Source organism: Pseudophryne corroboree, chromosome 8, assembly GCF_028390025.1.
Source record: "Pseudophryne corroboree isolate aPseCor3 chromosome 8, aPseCor3.hap2, whole genome shotgun sequence".
NCBI lineage: Eukaryota > Metazoa > Chordata > Amphibia > Anura > Myobatrachidae > Pseudophryne > Pseudophryne corroboree.
The window spans coordinates 480,048,492-480,065,996 of record NC_086451.1 but is presented as its reverse complement, the minus strand read 5'-3'; the positions used below and the strand labels follow the sequence as shown (position 1 = coordinate 480,065,996).

Genomic DNA, 17,505 nt, shown 5'->3' with positions numbered 1-17,505 from the left:
TCCCAGTAAGCTATCTCCAGTATAATCCCAGTACCAGTCACAGCACCGGGGAGACGCAGCGCTGTCCCCTCTCCTGGACGCGGCGCTAACAGGCTCAGCTTATGATGATCAATCATTTAATAATATCTGCGGCAATTCTATGTGCCAATTACATTCTGATGCCGTCAAAACCTCAAATCCAAATTTTACACCATCTGGTGTCTCCACAAGAAACAAAAGAATTAGGCAGAATTATTCTCCATTCGGCCGCGGATGTTTCAGCTTTCTTGGCATTTATACAACGTGTTAATAATCTGATAGAACTCTACAAAGAAAAGGAAGAAGTCACTTCAGCGTTCAGACAAAGTACCAACACTGATCGCAGATCAATGACCCAAACCCGCTGCTAAGTGCATTAATAATACACAATAAGACGCGGGAACCAGCAGCGCTCTCGCCACGCATAAGCTCTGCGTTTCTCTGCTTCATACTGTACATTGGGCGTGTCAGAGCTGGGGCGGAGTGTATGGGAGGGGGTGACATCTCTCACTGCAGAACCGGACAGCGTGCGCTCCGTGTGGAATATTACTATTGCCTGCAATGTTTAACAATAAAAAAAAGTTTCGTGTCTATTTGTAAATTCTTCTCTTTTTATAATTACCGACTGATCAGCGCCCGTTGCCCACAATTAGGGTACAGCTGCGCTGGGCAGAAGTGGGCGAGCACCTAGGACAATTTGAAGCATCAAAGTGTAGGGCAATGGTAAATATGTATCATTCCTGTGGCGCAGGAAAAAAAAACAAATTACAGAGACGTAAGCAGATTTTACATAGGTAAGGACAGGCCGTGCGATCGAAGCGGAGGTAATCAATATGGCAGCCTAAATACACAGGGGGGGCTTGTTGGCGCTGCACACCTACAGCACATGTGTTACTGCCCCTAGTGGTAATACATGACATTACGCTCATACTGAGATTCCAGCGGGGTGAATGAGGCCACATGTCTATCCATTCATACACACTACACACAACCGTCCATCACCTCACAACCACACACGTAATACATGTACGACCGTCACAGCACATGCAGCAATATGGCTATATCTCCCAGAAGGAGCCTCGTACCTCTTGATGGGATTCTGATTTCAGGATGGAGCGGTCAGTGATGAGAATGGCGCGAGATATCTGACTGTGAGGCGGAAAGAGAAGAATGATCTGTGAAATATTGTTATAACCAAGATCCTAAGACTCCACTATCTAACAGACCCCATAACTAGCACATGAGTCACTACATAGGTATGTACTATACATTACTGGAGGGTTTATACCTGCATACCACATCCACCATGCTCTCTCTCACCTCTCAGTCTGAGGCGGCGGCCATATTAGGAGGGAGGAGCTTCATTAACAGAGCAGACACAGAGTGACTGATAATTTGCCCGCAGTGCACTGAGAGGATTGGATGATATGTACATAGGGGCAGAGACAGAACCAGCTTTTGGACTTGCACCAGATCCCATCAGCAGAGTGTCCTAAAGATGGGGGAGGATCTTCATCTGTCTATAATGGGAGGAGCTTCAGGTAACTAATAGAGGTGGGATGAGCTTTATGGATGTGGGAGGAGCTTCATCAAGACTATAATGGAGGTGGGAGGAGCTTCACTGGACTTTACTGGAGGTGGGAGGGGCTCCAGTTGACTAATGGAGGTAGGAGGAGCTTCAGCTGACTAATCAAGGTGGGAGGAGCTTCAGCTGACTAACGGATGTGGGAGGATATATTATTTTAATGGAGCTGCAGTGGAACGTCAGGGTAACACTGAACAGTGTATTACCTTAATGTTTTATATTTGAACATTTTAATTGTAAGAGTTTAGTGGCCCTTTAATTCAAAAGTGATGTTTATGGCATGAAATAGGGATGCTGTATAGAATTCAGTGCGAGCACGGCTGTGGCATACAGTGCCAAGTGAGATAAGCAAAATCCTATATATTTATTTCCACAATGTATAGCGCATCCTACTGTGTTGCACAAATAGCCCAACAAGTGGAACAGGTGGATGTCTAAGCATAAATACAGTCCAGTTTCTTTATAAAACCACCCTACGCACTTACCTGTAGCAGACTTGCGCGCAGGTGCGCTCAGGTAGGTAAGCGTTCTCCATGATCACATGACTGCAGCTTATCCGCTTACCTCTGCTGTCAATAACAGCTTTGCACCTGTGAAACACGAATGACAGTGAGCGTTACACGGATGGCGCAACTGTACGTGGCACTACGGTGTTCTATCATGCAACGGCTCCAACCTAATAAACAGTATAGAAGTATAAATTCAGTGACTGGAGGTGGGAAATAAAAGTGGCTGGAGAACAAGACAGCCATCACCAGGGCAGACCCCAACCCAGAGTATGGTCAGTGCGACGCTAGCATCTGCTCTAGGAGTACGTGACTATCAGATAGATGGGAGCTGTCCATGGTGTCCTTCATATGTCTATAGTAAGTGCAAGCTCACAAGCCAAGCCTCTGGAAATCTGCTATAAAGGCTGCACTGGTCTATGGCGCTGTCCCCAAACCACTTCACCCCTCTGTACAGACAGAAAGCAGCATGAGAACGTCTCCAGTCTCCTACTGAACCGTAAGCTCTTGTGACAAGGGTCATCTTTCCATTCATCTCAAGATACAACAAAACTGCAAGTAACTGTAGGTTTAAGGCCCAGACATTCCTGATACAAGTCACACTGAGCCAGGGACGGATCTAGACTTTTCTTTAGGGGGGGGCGGTTTACTGTTTAATCTTGACTCCTCCCTCTACAGTCCCAACTCCTCCCATCTGCAGTCCTAACTCCTCCTCTCTCAATTCTGACTGAACTTTTTGAGTGAGACTGAGATAGAGCTTTGTGATTGTTCTTTGTACATGTGACTGTGCTATGGGGTAATTGTATTTATTAGCCCTAGTAGCCACACACCAGCAAGTGAGGGGCAAATGCTCTGTAACCCTTGCTTTCCTGGCTCCTCTGTGCTGCTGTGGTATAAGCTGCAGCACATCGTTCTGCCTAAGGCTCTCCCAGGAGAGCTCTCTTCTGCTCAAAAGTGGGCGTGGCTATGACTGTGTTAGGGGGGGCGGTCGCCCCCTTCGCCCCCCCCTAGATCCGGCCCTGCACTGAGCATGGGACATTTACGTGCTGAGAGTTGTTTTAATACAATCATTCCGTTGACAATGGCTTCTAGTACAAGCGCAGAATGCGGGAATCTCCGGAAAGCGTGCAGCGTCTTACACATCAGAGAGAGGGATCACACGGCATTTAATTGCAGTTCACTTCAGGGTGGAAATAATTATTGGATTGCCCTGATCAGAGCGTCCGGGGTGATGTCACTGCCACTTACACTGAAATAATGGCGGCTGCACTCGGAGTGCCTCTGTGTCGGCAGCTGATTTATAGTGAGTCAGGCACGCTACATCCACGTGTGGTGAGGACATGATTTCCGGGTGGGATCACAGGTCACGAGGTGACCCCATTTCTCCTGCATGACTGCTATCCTACTGGGATAACGCTCCTGCACTCAGCAGTGACAAGGGTATGCTAATGACCCCTGTGGCAGGACCCCGCATTTAACCCTGTCTGCAACGGTGACTTGCTCACAGTTTATCGATCGTCTCCCCCTGATGCTGCGCTGACACAGACGTATCACTGTCATTTTGCATTTCCATATAAATGAGATCCCCCCGATCAATCCAGCGTAACATTTCCATCAGTTTCCAATGAGATGCAATCTAGTGACCCCGCCTTCCTCTCCCCATATTAATGCACTCGCCCTTTTCTAAAGTTTATTTTGGTTTATTTACATTTTTAGCATTTTAGGAAATGAGTAACTGACGAGTGTGTAAATGTTTCTTTTAATTATTATTACTGATATAACCTATGTACATAATGTGTAGAACAAAGTCGCCGTGTTTACAATTTACAATCCTGATCTTTCATTGTGAAATCGCTCTCTGCTGCGCTTTCTGGAAAGGACGCGGTCACATTAGAAATAACTGAGGCTACAACCAAAGACCTTATAGACATCTGTTACATAAAAATCAAGTGCGAATCGTTGTCCTCCTGTGTTACGTCGCGTCATCCAATCCAAGTGAGAATCGTTGTCCTCCTGTGTTACGTGTCGTCATCCATAACTCCGAAAGGATAAGAGGAGCGGAGAACTGGGGTGATGAGGAGGTGGCGGAGTGCGCCAGGGTACGTGTAAGAGATGCAGCAAGAGGATATTTGTGTTTGTTCAGGCGGGATAAACACAATCGTCATTATTGCAGAATCTGCATCATACAGTAAATGCGATTCCCTAATAAATGTTAAACTAGATCATTGTCACCCACTTAAAAACCAATACTTTATATCAGACAGCGGTGGATATTCCTAATTTGCATAATACGCCAGTGGCACTACCGAGCATATGTGAATGATTATTATACGGCTTCTGCAATATGAAATATGGAGGCAGGGGGATAAATAGGAAGACAATGACAATTACTCAGCGCCATTCACAAAACCCATATCTCCTACTGTAGAAACTGGGAGTATTTGTAGCTGAGATCAAGCACAGAAAATCATTGTATCTGTTGTTCTCAGGACCCGTTGCGACCCCTGCGCTAATCGGGACTCAACGATATTCCTTATACGCAGTTGCCTGACAAAGTCGCCGGCCACTCCGCCATTGCTCATTTAGCCGTTTGCGGCCATGACCGAGATTTAAGTTTCGTACTGGCCAAGAAAAAAAGTTATTAAAGTTTTAATAAAAATTTGTTTTTCTAATGAACTCTTATTTATAAAAGTGAGTATTTCTCTGTAAGAGTGAGGAGAGATGAGACAGCCAGTAACGGGCAGTGCCTTGCCTACATCTACGGATATAAAGACAATTAGTGAGGTAATAACGTGCAGACTGTTCCTCCACTTGAGGTGATCTGTAAGAACAGGGCGACAGACACCTATAGTCTGACTTTAGCGGGTTTCTGTCACCGGACCCGGAGTTGGGACAATGAATCACAGTCAGCCCTCCATTGACCTTCTTTCAATGTGTCTAGATAAAAGGATGGAACGCAGAATCCATCTTCTCGCCGAGCCATGAGTTATAAACATACTTTATAGGCCTCATTATCCAAACTAATGGACTAAGGGCAGCATCCTTGAAATGGACTTGCCCGGCACTGACAAAGCCTGGCGGCAATATTTCAGTACCGATATGTAAATTTCATGGAATTTACCATCTTTTTTTTTTATTAAGGAAATATAAATTTATTGGTACCCCCCCCTCGGTTTGAGGGACACGTTTTCAGGGGTGTGAACGAGAAGGGGTCTATTATTGAAGTGGCTTTGGAGGAAAAATTATGTACAAATTGATTAAAACTATATATTTTATGACTCGGCCTCCAAAGTTAAGAGGCTTAAAAGTATCGGCAAAGTTTTCATTGGGGTTTGATGTGTGAGCAATTACTGATGGGGGGAGCGGCTGAGGCTCTATTAACTTTCAGGCCCTAGGTGTTTGCGCTGTTTAAGTTGCTTCTATCACCCTACAGATCTTAACATTGTAGGTTCATGTTTCATACCGCAGGTGCAAACAGTTAGGGAACAGCAGTTTTATTACACCGTGCCTCGTGTCTCAAGGAGGTCACCCGTTTCCCAGGAATTGATTGGCTGTATAAGTATATACTAGTAATCAGCCCGTTAAAATCACGGCAAAACATAACAGTAATGTCAGGCAGCGGCTGTGCACTCCCAAATGGAGCAACACTTGAGTTGATGAGCCGGGCACCATCTAGTGATAGCTGGTGCGCACAACACTTGAATTCCCCCTATAGAGGTGAGGAGCAGCGTTGGCCTTTTATTATATAAGATATCATCATATGATGTAACGTTATATGCAGAAGTTACTGAACACAGTGAGTACTCCCACAACTTAGCATCTGCTCAATCAGCGTATGATGACATCACTCCCTCTGCGGATGGAACGTTATTACAGCACTAGGATGAAAAGAACCCTAACAAGATATACAGAAGCTTTTCGGGCTCCAGCGATGCACAACTTACATAATTCTGTAACGTTACGTTCCTCTTTGGGGCCCAATTAATACACCTATGTAGAAAAACTCAGGGAAAGAGTTGGCTTGAATGTGTCCTGTCTGTGTAATGGTTCCTGTTCTGTGTTACTTTTAGCTTTATAAATTAAGCGTAACTTGGTACGCAACTGTGGACGTATGTTTCTCTCTGTTGTACAAAGCTCTGATCATATGGAGTGTTTGCAAATAGACATCTCAATGCGTTTTAGTGACAAACGCAGAATGTCCTACAGATACAGCATTCTGCAAATTAACTGGGACAAAGTCTGTTTTTGTGTTTACCAGGTTTAAATGTGGAAGTCGGATAAAAATGCAGACATCAGTTACTGTAGACTCTGAGTCAGTAAATCTAGTGTTTCAAACTCACTGCTAACTTGGAGCCGTGTCCCCAGAGCTGAAGATGAAATGCGAATGGAATGTAATCATGAGGAGGTAAAATGTACTAAAGTAACACCCACTTCTCCCGCTTAGCTGAACCCCTGGGTCTGATGTAGTCTGGGAAACGGTGCTAATTAAAGAGGTACCTGTGAGGACAAATCAAAAGTATTGGTCCTATGAATAACGAATGGTTCCTCCGCCTGGGAGAGAGCAGCAAATTAAAGCACCATACTACGGAAATATTATATATATGTGTATCACTCGGAGGGGGTGTCCAAACGTGAAATCCCCCTTAGAATACAGCTATGGATATTGCTTCCTTAGGTGACGCGGTATTAAGTAAATACTTTTAATGAGTGGAATATGAGCTCACTAAGCAAGCCACTGCCATATAATATTATGGGGTGTACTTACTAAGCTTCGGAGAGAGATAAAGAACCAACCAATCAGCTTCTAACGGACATGTGACAGGCTGTGCTTGAACAATGCAGTTAGGAGCTGATTGGTTGGTTCTATGGGGGTCATTCTGACCTGATCGTTCGCTGCAGTTTGTCGCAGCACAACGATCGGGTTGGAACTGCGCATGCAGCGGCGCCGCAGTGCGCCGGCGCTTGGAAACCGTCGTTGCCTAGCGATTGCCTCTGAGACAGAGGCGGTCGTTGGGCGGGAGGGGGCTGGACGGCGACGTTAAGCCTCCGTTTAGGGGGCGCGATCCTGCCAACGTAGGTGTGGCTGGACCGTTGGGGGGGGGGGGGGGGGGGGGGGGCGTGGCGGTCTTCTGTATGCCGGCGGCCGGGCTCCCGCCGGCATACACTGGTCGCCGGGAGCCGGCATACACTGCTACACCCGTATGGACAACGCTATAACAAAGTGTCTGGAAACATTTATGTATTGTTCCTATTCTCTGTTTATATCTGGGACATATTACGAGTCATTCACATACTGTATATAGCACAATATACATTTCCATTCTGATGAGTAAACTGGGCAGAGGTTCCAGCGACTACCCCCCCCCCCCCACACACACCTATTAAATACCATCCACACTAGCACGGCGTGTGATTTACACCCTCGAAATGAAACAATATAACTGTGGACAGAACGCAGCAACATCTGCGCGGTTCCCTCTCTCCTCTATCCGCTCTGCGAGCACTGCGGCCATAACTCAGGGAAACAGAACATGAAAAGAGCCACAAAAGCGTAATGTGCGAATGACTCTATTCTGCCGACATGAAAGGCCCCTGGAATCCTGATGTTTGTCTGACCTTATTAAAGGCGAAAAAAATCCACATCAGCCGCCATCTTGCCGGGAGCCTCCGGCGGCGGCGCAGGGGTTAAGGCAACCTTCAGCGGCGGGATAAAAGGGCAGGGTGGTTTATGACAACAATCTACCTAAAACTCATTAAAGTCTTTTCTCTTAGAGTGACATGCATTATCAGCAGAGATTAATCTGACGAGTCTTTAGGTGAGTTCCATTTTTAAAAATGCAATAACAGAGGGCTTTGTGTCATCTGATGAAAATCAATTAGACTGGTAAGGCCAAAAGGAAAACGAAGATCACTCATCGCCAGCCCCCCTCCCGGCAGCTCAGATGATTTGTCTTCCAAGCCTGGGTGATCAGGAGCTGCAGTAATATCACTGGGAAAATTAATTTATTTTCTATACTGTGGCCCAACTTCCCTCATTCCGCAGGACCAATACACAGATTACTTTTAATCAAGGTTGATATGTCATTAATATCAACGGGGGCTTTGAAGTTCTTTTTTTTTTTTTTTAATGGACTGAAGCCTTTTCCTTGGAGTCTTTGTGTGTAAATAAAGGAAGGTTACTTAGATGCCCTTACTGCCCGGACTCTTCCTCCACCAGGAGACACCGCAGGGAGTGGTGCAGACAGTATAATCCCCCGAACACCGCGCTCATCCTGCAAAACATCAAAGAGGAGAGGGGATCAGTCTCGTGTCAACGCGGCATTGTCCCAACCATGAACATTTCCCCAGGCCACCGAATACAGATGCAGCAACTTACCATGTACTGATTATTACACCTTACCATGTACTGATTATTACACCTTACCATGTACTGATTATTACACCCTACCATGTACTGATTATTACACCTTACCATGTACTACTGATTATTACACCTTACCATGTACTACTGATTATTACACCTTACCGTGTACTGATTATTACACCTTACCGTGTACTGATTATTACACCTTACCATGTACTGATTATTACACCTTACCATGTACTACTGCTTATTACACCTTACCATGTACTGATTATTACACCTTACCATGTACTGATTATTACACCTTACCATGTACTGATTATTACACCTTACCATGTACTGATTATTACACCTTACCATGTACTACTGCTTATTACACCTTACCATGTACTACTGCTTATTACACCTTACCATGTACTGATTATTACACCTTACCATGTACTACTGCTTATTACACCTTACCATGTACTGATTATTACACCTTGCCATGTGCTGATTATTACACCTTACCATGTGCTGATTATTACACCTTGCCATGTGCTGATTATTACACCTTACCATGTACTGATTATTACACCTTGCCATGTACTGATTATTACACCTTACCATGTACTGATTATTACATATTCACTTGAAAATAAACCTCAGTTTATTTACCAAAATGCTGTTCACTTTTTGATCATCGCCATGCACAAAGGGACTAATTCAAGGTTAATTACAAAACATTTTCTTCTAATGAGCAAAACCAAATGCACTGCAGGTGGGGCAGATGTAACATGTGCAGAGAGAGTTAGATTTGGGTGAGGGGTGTTCAAACTGAAATCTAAATTTAAGTATAATACTAAAGCAGCCGGTATTTACCCTGCACAGAAACGAAATAACCCACCCAAATATAACTCTCTCTGCACATATTACATCTGCCCCACCTGCAGTGCACATGGTTTTGGCCATTAGAGAAAAATGTTGTTTTGCAATCAAGCTTGAATTAGGCCCAATGTCAACTAATGGACATGTCAACAGTACTGTATATGTTACATGCTGACATACTATCCTTGTTGACACTCCGGCTGCCAGTGTGTAGAACATGTCGACACATCACACCAGACCCACAGACGGTATATGTAAAAAACCGATACACACAGAACACATGCTGCTATATATATATATATATATATATATATATATATATATACAGCCACCAGCGGTCACACATGTATATGCAAACAGCACACAAAGTAAAGGAGCAAAACCCTTGCACTCAGCGGTGTCAGCCGTCTCCAGTTCTCTCACTGTATGGAAACCGTTACATAAATAGATGTAAATGTCCTTTTCTGCACTCTGAGTTTAGCGGCTTTAGCAATGCGAGCGATATACCGTATATACTGCATTCTGATGGAGTGCATGACATGTAGGGGTGCGTGGGACACGGACAGGTCAGGGGTAACTGTATCATGTATGTTGGTCAGGTTTACACGCATTGCAATAAGCGCACATGACAACCCCCCTCCAATAAACTAGCGACTGCTGTGTTTACCATACTAGGGGCAGATGTACTAAACCTTGGAAAGAGATAAAGTGAAGAGAGATAAAATACCAGCCAATCAGCTCCTAGCTGTCATTTTTCAAACACAGCCACAGTCACATGGCAGTTAGGAGCTGATTGGTTTGTACTTCATCTCTCTCCAAGGCTTAGTACATATGGCCCTTTCTGTGAGAACAGCGCAGCGCTCAGAGGATGCTACCAGATTCCACGGTGCCAACCTCGCCGCCGCGATGTATAACCCGCCCAACGGTGATCGCTGGGTCCGAGCGAATTGACACCTTGATATCAGAAGCCACCGTCACCGTTAGTAGATGACATGTCACAGACATTGGTGTATTATTACGTGGGAGAGCCAGTGCAGCTTTTACACTCACAAATAGTATTTATTTCAAACTTTCCCCATAGCGAACATATATTTATTTATTTATTTATATATATATATATATATTTTTTTTTATTAATTATGTTTCCCACTCGTTGGTGTGGATTACATTTCCTATGCACTCCCCACTTCCTGTGTGACTGATACATTGTCAATCAATAATCGAAAACCAGACTGCATTATTACAACAACTTACTGAATACACAAGTAAAATAGAATATATTGAGATTTGCCTCCCCAAATATTTGTTTATAGTGATATTCTGTATAATAATAATAATAATAATTGCGTCTTCTGTATTTTTTTTCACTTGTAAAATATATTTTCAAAATAAAGCAATGTAACTAACACAGAGTAAACACGCAGCGGCCACGCTCCCCGCAGCCAATCGCAGCTGTCTGCTGGGAGACAGAAGCGTTGACAGCACAAAACGGTAAGCGCACCCAGAACAAGCGATCGCTATCAGCCCGACAAGAGAAACGGCACCTACAGAACATCCTGCGCTGTAATGTGAATACGTGATACGACTGCCGCGGTGGCTGGGCCCCATTCTCAGACCTGCGGACGACACGGCTGGAGTACCCGGGGGGAGGCTTTGATGCTGTTAACCCTCGCACGACAGACGGCTAAAGCGATATTCTGCACTCTAATTAACTCGGCGCTGTCACCAGGAATGAGCGCAGGCCTGCTGAAAGACAGCGGAGAGAGTGTACTCCGCTTCAACTCTGACCCGCTGACTTCACATCATATTACAGCTAAATTAACAGTTGTGAAAATGTTTGCTCCTAGGCCCGTCCGGCCGGGCCTGTAAATGCCATTTCAGCTCCTATCAAAGCCACAATCAGCACTTGTAATTTTTAATACAGCTGCAAAACAATAGGCCCCATTAATAGCTGAACTCCTGACAGCGCTACTCATGATGATTTATGAGTCGGGGTATAATTTGATTATTCTATTAATTCTGCTGATTACTGTTTCAGCTAATACGGTGAAGGTCACTCCCAAAATAAATCTTCATTACGTTTCGCAGAAAGTAAATGCCTGCAACGGGTTGTTTTCTTTAATTAAACACTAATGTCACAGGAAAGAAAATAGGCTTGAGGCTGGCCGCGTCTGTCGGGGAGCCGGCCGCGGAGGAGAGCTGTGTGCGGGCGGCGACGGTCGATGTGCGGAGATGACAATCAAATGTTCCAGGGATGAGACCCAAGGCTGGCCGGAGAGCCACGCAGCGCATGTGGCACAGACGCTGGGATGAAATATATATCATAGGTTTAACGCCGGCGATAACAGGCGAAAATGAACGCGGATGTTAACCCCTTCTGAACAGAGGGCATTATTCTATTAGGTGTGGACGAAGCTTCACAATCCGGAGCCTGATGGATATTTAGCAGCCCCCCCACAGAAAGCTACGGAGGCTGATCATGTGATCGCAGCAGGGTACACACGTACACAAATATCTGCCCATTCTATCAAAAGAACGGGCCAACCATTGTATAGGCGAGTATGCCGTGCCGATGCAGCAGCGTTAGCCGTTAAAGTGGCTATCAAGAATCAGAATATGGTGCAATGCTATAATAATCTGGGTGAAGCCACAGACTGAGAGTTATATAGTGGGAGGAGCAGGGTCCCCAGCAGCACAGAGTATATCAGGAGATGAGTGATGTGTCAGTGAGGACAGGGCTGCATGTGACAGAGGCAGTGACATGATGTGAGGAGGAGAATGGAGGCAGCAGGAAGCCACAGGCTGAGAGTTATATAGTTAGAGGAGCAGGGTCCCCAGCAGCACAGAGTATATCAGGAGATGAGTCAGTGAGGACAGGGCTGCATGGGACAGGGGCAGTGACATGATGTGAGGAGGGGAATGGAGGCAGCAGGAAGTCACAGACTGAGAGTTATATAGTGGGGGGAGCAGAGTCCCCAGCAGCACAGAGTATATCAGGAGATGAGTGATGTGTCATGGAGGACAGGGCTGCATGTGACAGGGGCAGTGACATGATGTGAGGAGGGGAATGGAGGCAGCAGGAAGCCACAGACTGATAGTTATATAGTGGAAGGAGCAGGGTCCCCAGCAGCACAGAGTATATCAGGAGATGAGTGATGTGTCAGTGAGGACAGGGCTGTATGTGATAGGAGCAGTGACATGATGTGAGGAGGGGAATGGAGGCAGCAGGAAGACACAGACAGAGTAATATAGTGGGAGGAGCAGGATCCCCAGCAGCACAGAGTATATCAGGAGATGAGTGATGTGTCAGTGAGGACAGGGCTGCATGTGACAGGGGCAGTGACATGATGTGAGGAGGAGAATGGAGGCAGCAGGAAGCCACAGGCTGAGAGTTATATAGTTGGAGGAGCAGGGTCCCCAGCAGCACAGAGTATATCAGGAGATGAGTCAGTGAGGACAGGGCTGCATGGGACAGGGGCAGTGACATGATGTGAGGAGGGGAATGGAGGCAGCAGGAAGTCACAGACTGAGAGTTATATAGTGGGGGGAGCAGAGTCCCCAGCAGCACAGAGTATATCAGGAGATGAGTGATGTGTCATGGAGGACAGGGCTGCATGTGACAGGGGCAGTGACATGATGTGAGGAGGGGAATGGAGGCAGCAGGAAGCCACAGACTGATAGTTATATAGTGGAAGGAGCAGGGTCCCCAGCAGCACAGAGTATATCAGGAGACGAGTGATGTGTCAGTGAGGACAGGGCTGCATGTGACAGGGGCAGTGACATGATGTGAGGAGGGGAATGGAGGCAGCAGGAAGCCACAGACTGATAGTTATATAGTGGAAGGAGCAGGGTCCCCAGCAGCACAGAGTATATCAGGAGATGAGTGATGTGTCAGTGAGGACAGGGCTGTATGTGATAGGAGCAGTGACATGATGTGAGGAGGGGAATGGAGGCAGCAGGAAGACACAGACTGAGAGTAATATAGTGGGAGGAGCAGGATCCCCAGCAGCACAGAGTATATCAGGAGACGAGTGATGTGTCAGTGAGGACAGGGCTGCATGTGACAGGGGCAGTGACATGATGTGAGGAGGGGAATGGAGGCAGCAGGAAGCCACAGACTGATAGTTATATAGTGGAAGGAGCAGGGTCCCCAGCAGCACAGAGTATATCAGGAGATGAGTGATGTGTCAGTGAGGACAGGGCTGTATGTGATAGGAGCAGTGACATGATGTGAGGAGGGGAATGGAGGCAGCAGGAAGACACAGACTGAGAGTAATATAGTGGGAGGAGCAGGATCCCCAGCAGCACAGAGTATATCAGGAGATGAGTGATGTGTCAGTGAGGACAGGGCTGCATGTGACAGGGGCAGTGACATGATGTGAAGAGGGGAATGGAGGCAGCAGGAAGCCACAGACTGAGAGTTATATAGTGGGAGGAGCAGGGTCCCCAGCAGCACAGAGTATATCAGGAGATGAGTGATGTGTCAGTGAGGACAGGGCTGCATGTGACAGGGGCAGTGACATGATGTGAGGAGGGGAATGGAGGCAGCAGGAAGCCACAGACTGAGAGTTATATAGTAGGAGGAGCAGGGTCCCCAGCAGCACAGAGTATATCAGGGGATGAGTGATGTGTCAGTGAGGACAGGGCTGCATGTGACAGGGGCAGTGACATGATGTGAGGAGGGGAATGGAGGCAGCAGGAACCACAGACTGAGAGTTATATAGTGGGAGGAGCAGGGTCCCCAGCAGCACAGAGTATATCAGGAGATGAGTGATGTGTCAGTGAGGACAGGGCTGCATGTGACAGGGGCAGTGACATGATGTGAGGAGGGGAATGGAGGCAGCAGGAAGTCACAGACTGAGAGTTATATAGTGGGAGGAGCAGGGTCCCCAGCAGCACAGAGTATATCAGGAGAGGAGTGATGTGTTAGTGAGGACAGAGCTGCATGTGACAGGGGCAGTGACATGATGTGAGGAGGGGAATGGAGGCAGCAGGAAGCCACAGAATGAGAGTTATATAGTGGATGGAGCAGTGTCCCAGCAGCACAGAGTATATCAGGACATAATCAAAGGAAGATTGTGATGTCATACACATCTCTATACGAAACAAAATTCATACTGACAATTACAGTAGACCAGTGGTTCCCAAACTGTGTGCCTAGCCTTGGATTAGTGGTCCAGGATCAATCCAAATGATTTCTGGTCAATGTAATAGGCAAAACCAGCACTGGTGGCTGCCAATCATAAAATATGTGGACAAAGAGAAGCAAATCTTGTTCCTCACCACATAATGGAACCTAAAGGTCATTCCGAGTTGATCGCTCGCTACCAGTTTTTAGCAGCTGTGCAAACACAATGCCGCCGCCCACTGGGGAGTGTATTTTCGCTTTGCAGAAGTGCAAACGCTTGTGCAGCAGAGCGCCTGCAAAATCTTTTTGTGCAAGACAAGACCAGCCCTGTAGTTACTCTTCGGGTGCGTTGATTCTAACGACGGAGGGACGACTTTTGACGTCACACACCCGCCCAGCCACGTCTGCGTTTTCCCCGATACGCCTGCGTTTTTCTAAGCACTCCCTAAAAATGGTCGGTTGACACCCAGAAACGCCCACTTCACGTCGATCTTCTTGTGTTGTGCCATGCGACTGAAAGCTTCGCTAGAACCTGCGCAAAACCACAAAGGACTTTGTACCCGTATGTCGCGCATGCGCATTGCGGTGCATATGCAGATTAGCCGTTTTTTTCACTGACCGCTGCGCTGCAGACAACGGCAGATAGCTATCAACTCGGAATGACCCCCATAAACACAATTTTCTATTTAATATTTATTTCAAAATTTCTCGATAAGAAATTTTTGCCCTAGGGGTGCCGTGAATAAAATTCTGATACTCTAGGGTGCCATGATTCCAAAAAGTTTGGGAACCACTGCCATAGACACTAACTGCAAAAGCATCTGCAAAGAATTTACAGAAGCCCTGCTGCCCTATCACACGTATATCAATAGAGTCTGTATAGAAAAGGAATTGCTATTAATCCTAAGAAAAAAAAAAATTGTTTACTTTTTATACCCTATGTAAACTCTGTACCCTGTGTAATACCCTATGTAAGCTATGTACCCTGTGTAATACCCTATGTAATGTAATATCCTATGTAAGCTCTGTACCCTGTGTAATACCCTATGTAAGCCATGTGCCCGGTGTAATACCCTATGTAATGTAATACCTTATGTAAGCTCTGTACCCTGTGTAATACCCTATGTAAGCTATGTACCCTGTGTAATACCCTATGTAAGCTCTGTACCCTGTGTAATACCCTATGTAAGCTCTGTACCCTGTGTAATACCCTATGTAAGCTATGTACCCTGTGTAATACCCTATGTAAGCTATGTACCCTGTGTAATACCCTATGTAAGCCATGTACCCTGTGTAATACTCTATGTAAGCTATGTACCCTGTAAATACCCTATGTAAGCCATGTACCCTGTGTAATACCCTATGTAATGTAATACCCTATGTAAGTTACCAGTAGAGAGAACTTTATTTCCACATGTGCACTAATTAGCAATCTGTGGAGAGCTGTGCGGTTTATTTGTCCTAATGAAATACTGTCCATAGACATAAGATAGTGTCACATATGGATAACCTGGAATGTCACCCATTTCTCGCCTGGCATTACAGAGTAGCAGCCGGTACACAGAACACGTCTCAATGGGGCAGAATCTTATTTTTAAAATGGGTAATGTTTAAATAAAAAAAAATATGTAAATGGATTAGGAAAAATAGCTATAGCGCACATACTATATTATATATGCGCAAACACCAGGAGCGGATATAAATACGGGCGCATCTTGTATTAATGCAGGAAGGGTTATGGGAAAATTAGAATTCCTTTTTCCTGCATAGCCAGAGAAACAATATGTACAAGGGCACAGGCGCGTTCCATGGCTTTATTAACGATAATGCTCAATGATCTGTGAATAACCTGCAAAAAAAAATGAAGATTATTGAGTTACTTTGGCAATCTATCCATCCATCACAGGAGAACGGGCCTCAGGATGATAAATCACCCCACCCTCCCGCTGTGTATCCGAGGAGAGGAGCTGTGCTCTGGGGAGACAGCAAACCGTCTCTGGTGGCATCTGTCCTTACAGTCCAGCAAAGAGGGACAAGCCCCATACACTAACAATGGACCAAACACGCGTCCCAGATCCACCGTCCACAATGTGACACACAGACAAGACTCTCTGCTAAAGGCGTCCGCGCTCTAATGGGCATATTTACTAAAGTGCAGGTTTTAAGAAGTGGAGATGTTGCCCATAGCAACCAATCATATTCTAGCTATTATCTTCTAGAAGGTGCTAGATAAATGAGAAGTAGAATGTGATTGGTTGCTATGGGGAACAGCTCCACTTCTAAACACCCGCACCTTAGTAAATATACCGGCAAGTGTCTGGGAACAGAAGGCGATAGCTTGCAGTAATCTACATACTTCTGGTAGTCACATATCGGGGGGTATATTTACGAAGCGTCGGGTTGTAAATTTGGCGCTACTTATCATGTTTACGCCCATTATTTAAAAGGGTAATGTTTTTACTAGTAAATGCATTGCTAGTAAAAGCATTGCCCTTTTAAATATAGAGCATAAATGGGGATAAGAAGTGTTGGTGCTTTGTAAATAAACCCCTGATGATTATCTTTTATTTATAGGGCATCTCAGGCGGTAAATAACCAATCGTACGGAATAGTATAGACAGGAACATCACCGACATGCAGCTGTGACCACATACAGTACTGCTCAAGTGGCGCCAAATGCACCTCTCGGCGTGCCATGTCCCAGCCGACGCTGCCATGCCATCTTTAGCGCTCAAAATGTGCATCTTATTCGCATAAACGAAAACAACTAGAGTGACAAAACTACACTGCTAGTTTCCGCTGTTCTATGGGGGGTTATTCAGGTCACATACATCGCTTAAGCCCTTCGGCAGCGACAGTGCGCACTCTCCGGTACCATCCTGCGCATGTGCGACTGCCCAATTTGTTCGGCTCGCAGTGGGTGTGAACACCTCTGCCTGATTGACAGTTGCGTTTTGCGCCATACGGCGTACAGTTGCTAGTTGTATAAGAACGTATCTGTACTGTATATATAATTACATGGAGGTTACAGAGGTGA

The 17,505-nt window shown here is 45.8% G+C and overlaps 1 protein-coding gene across 1 annotated transcript in view; it reads right to left on the bottom strand.

Moving 5' to 3' along the window:
- CHM (CHM Rab escort protein) overlaps nt 1-17,505 on the bottom strand; it is a 182,708-nt gene that overhangs the window by 57,423 nt on the left and 107,780 nt on the right. Inside the window, exons 7-9 of the mRNA XM_063938649.1 lie at nt 8,304-8,381; nt 2,089-2,193; nt 1,104-1,167 (exon numbers count right to left, since the gene is read on the bottom strand). Coding sequence (XP_063794719.1) covers nt 1,104-1,167; nt 2,089-2,193; nt 8,304-8,381 — 247 coding nt within the window. The remainder of the gene's footprint in view (nt 1-1,103; nt 1,168-2,088; nt 2,194-8,303; nt 8,382-17,505) is intronic.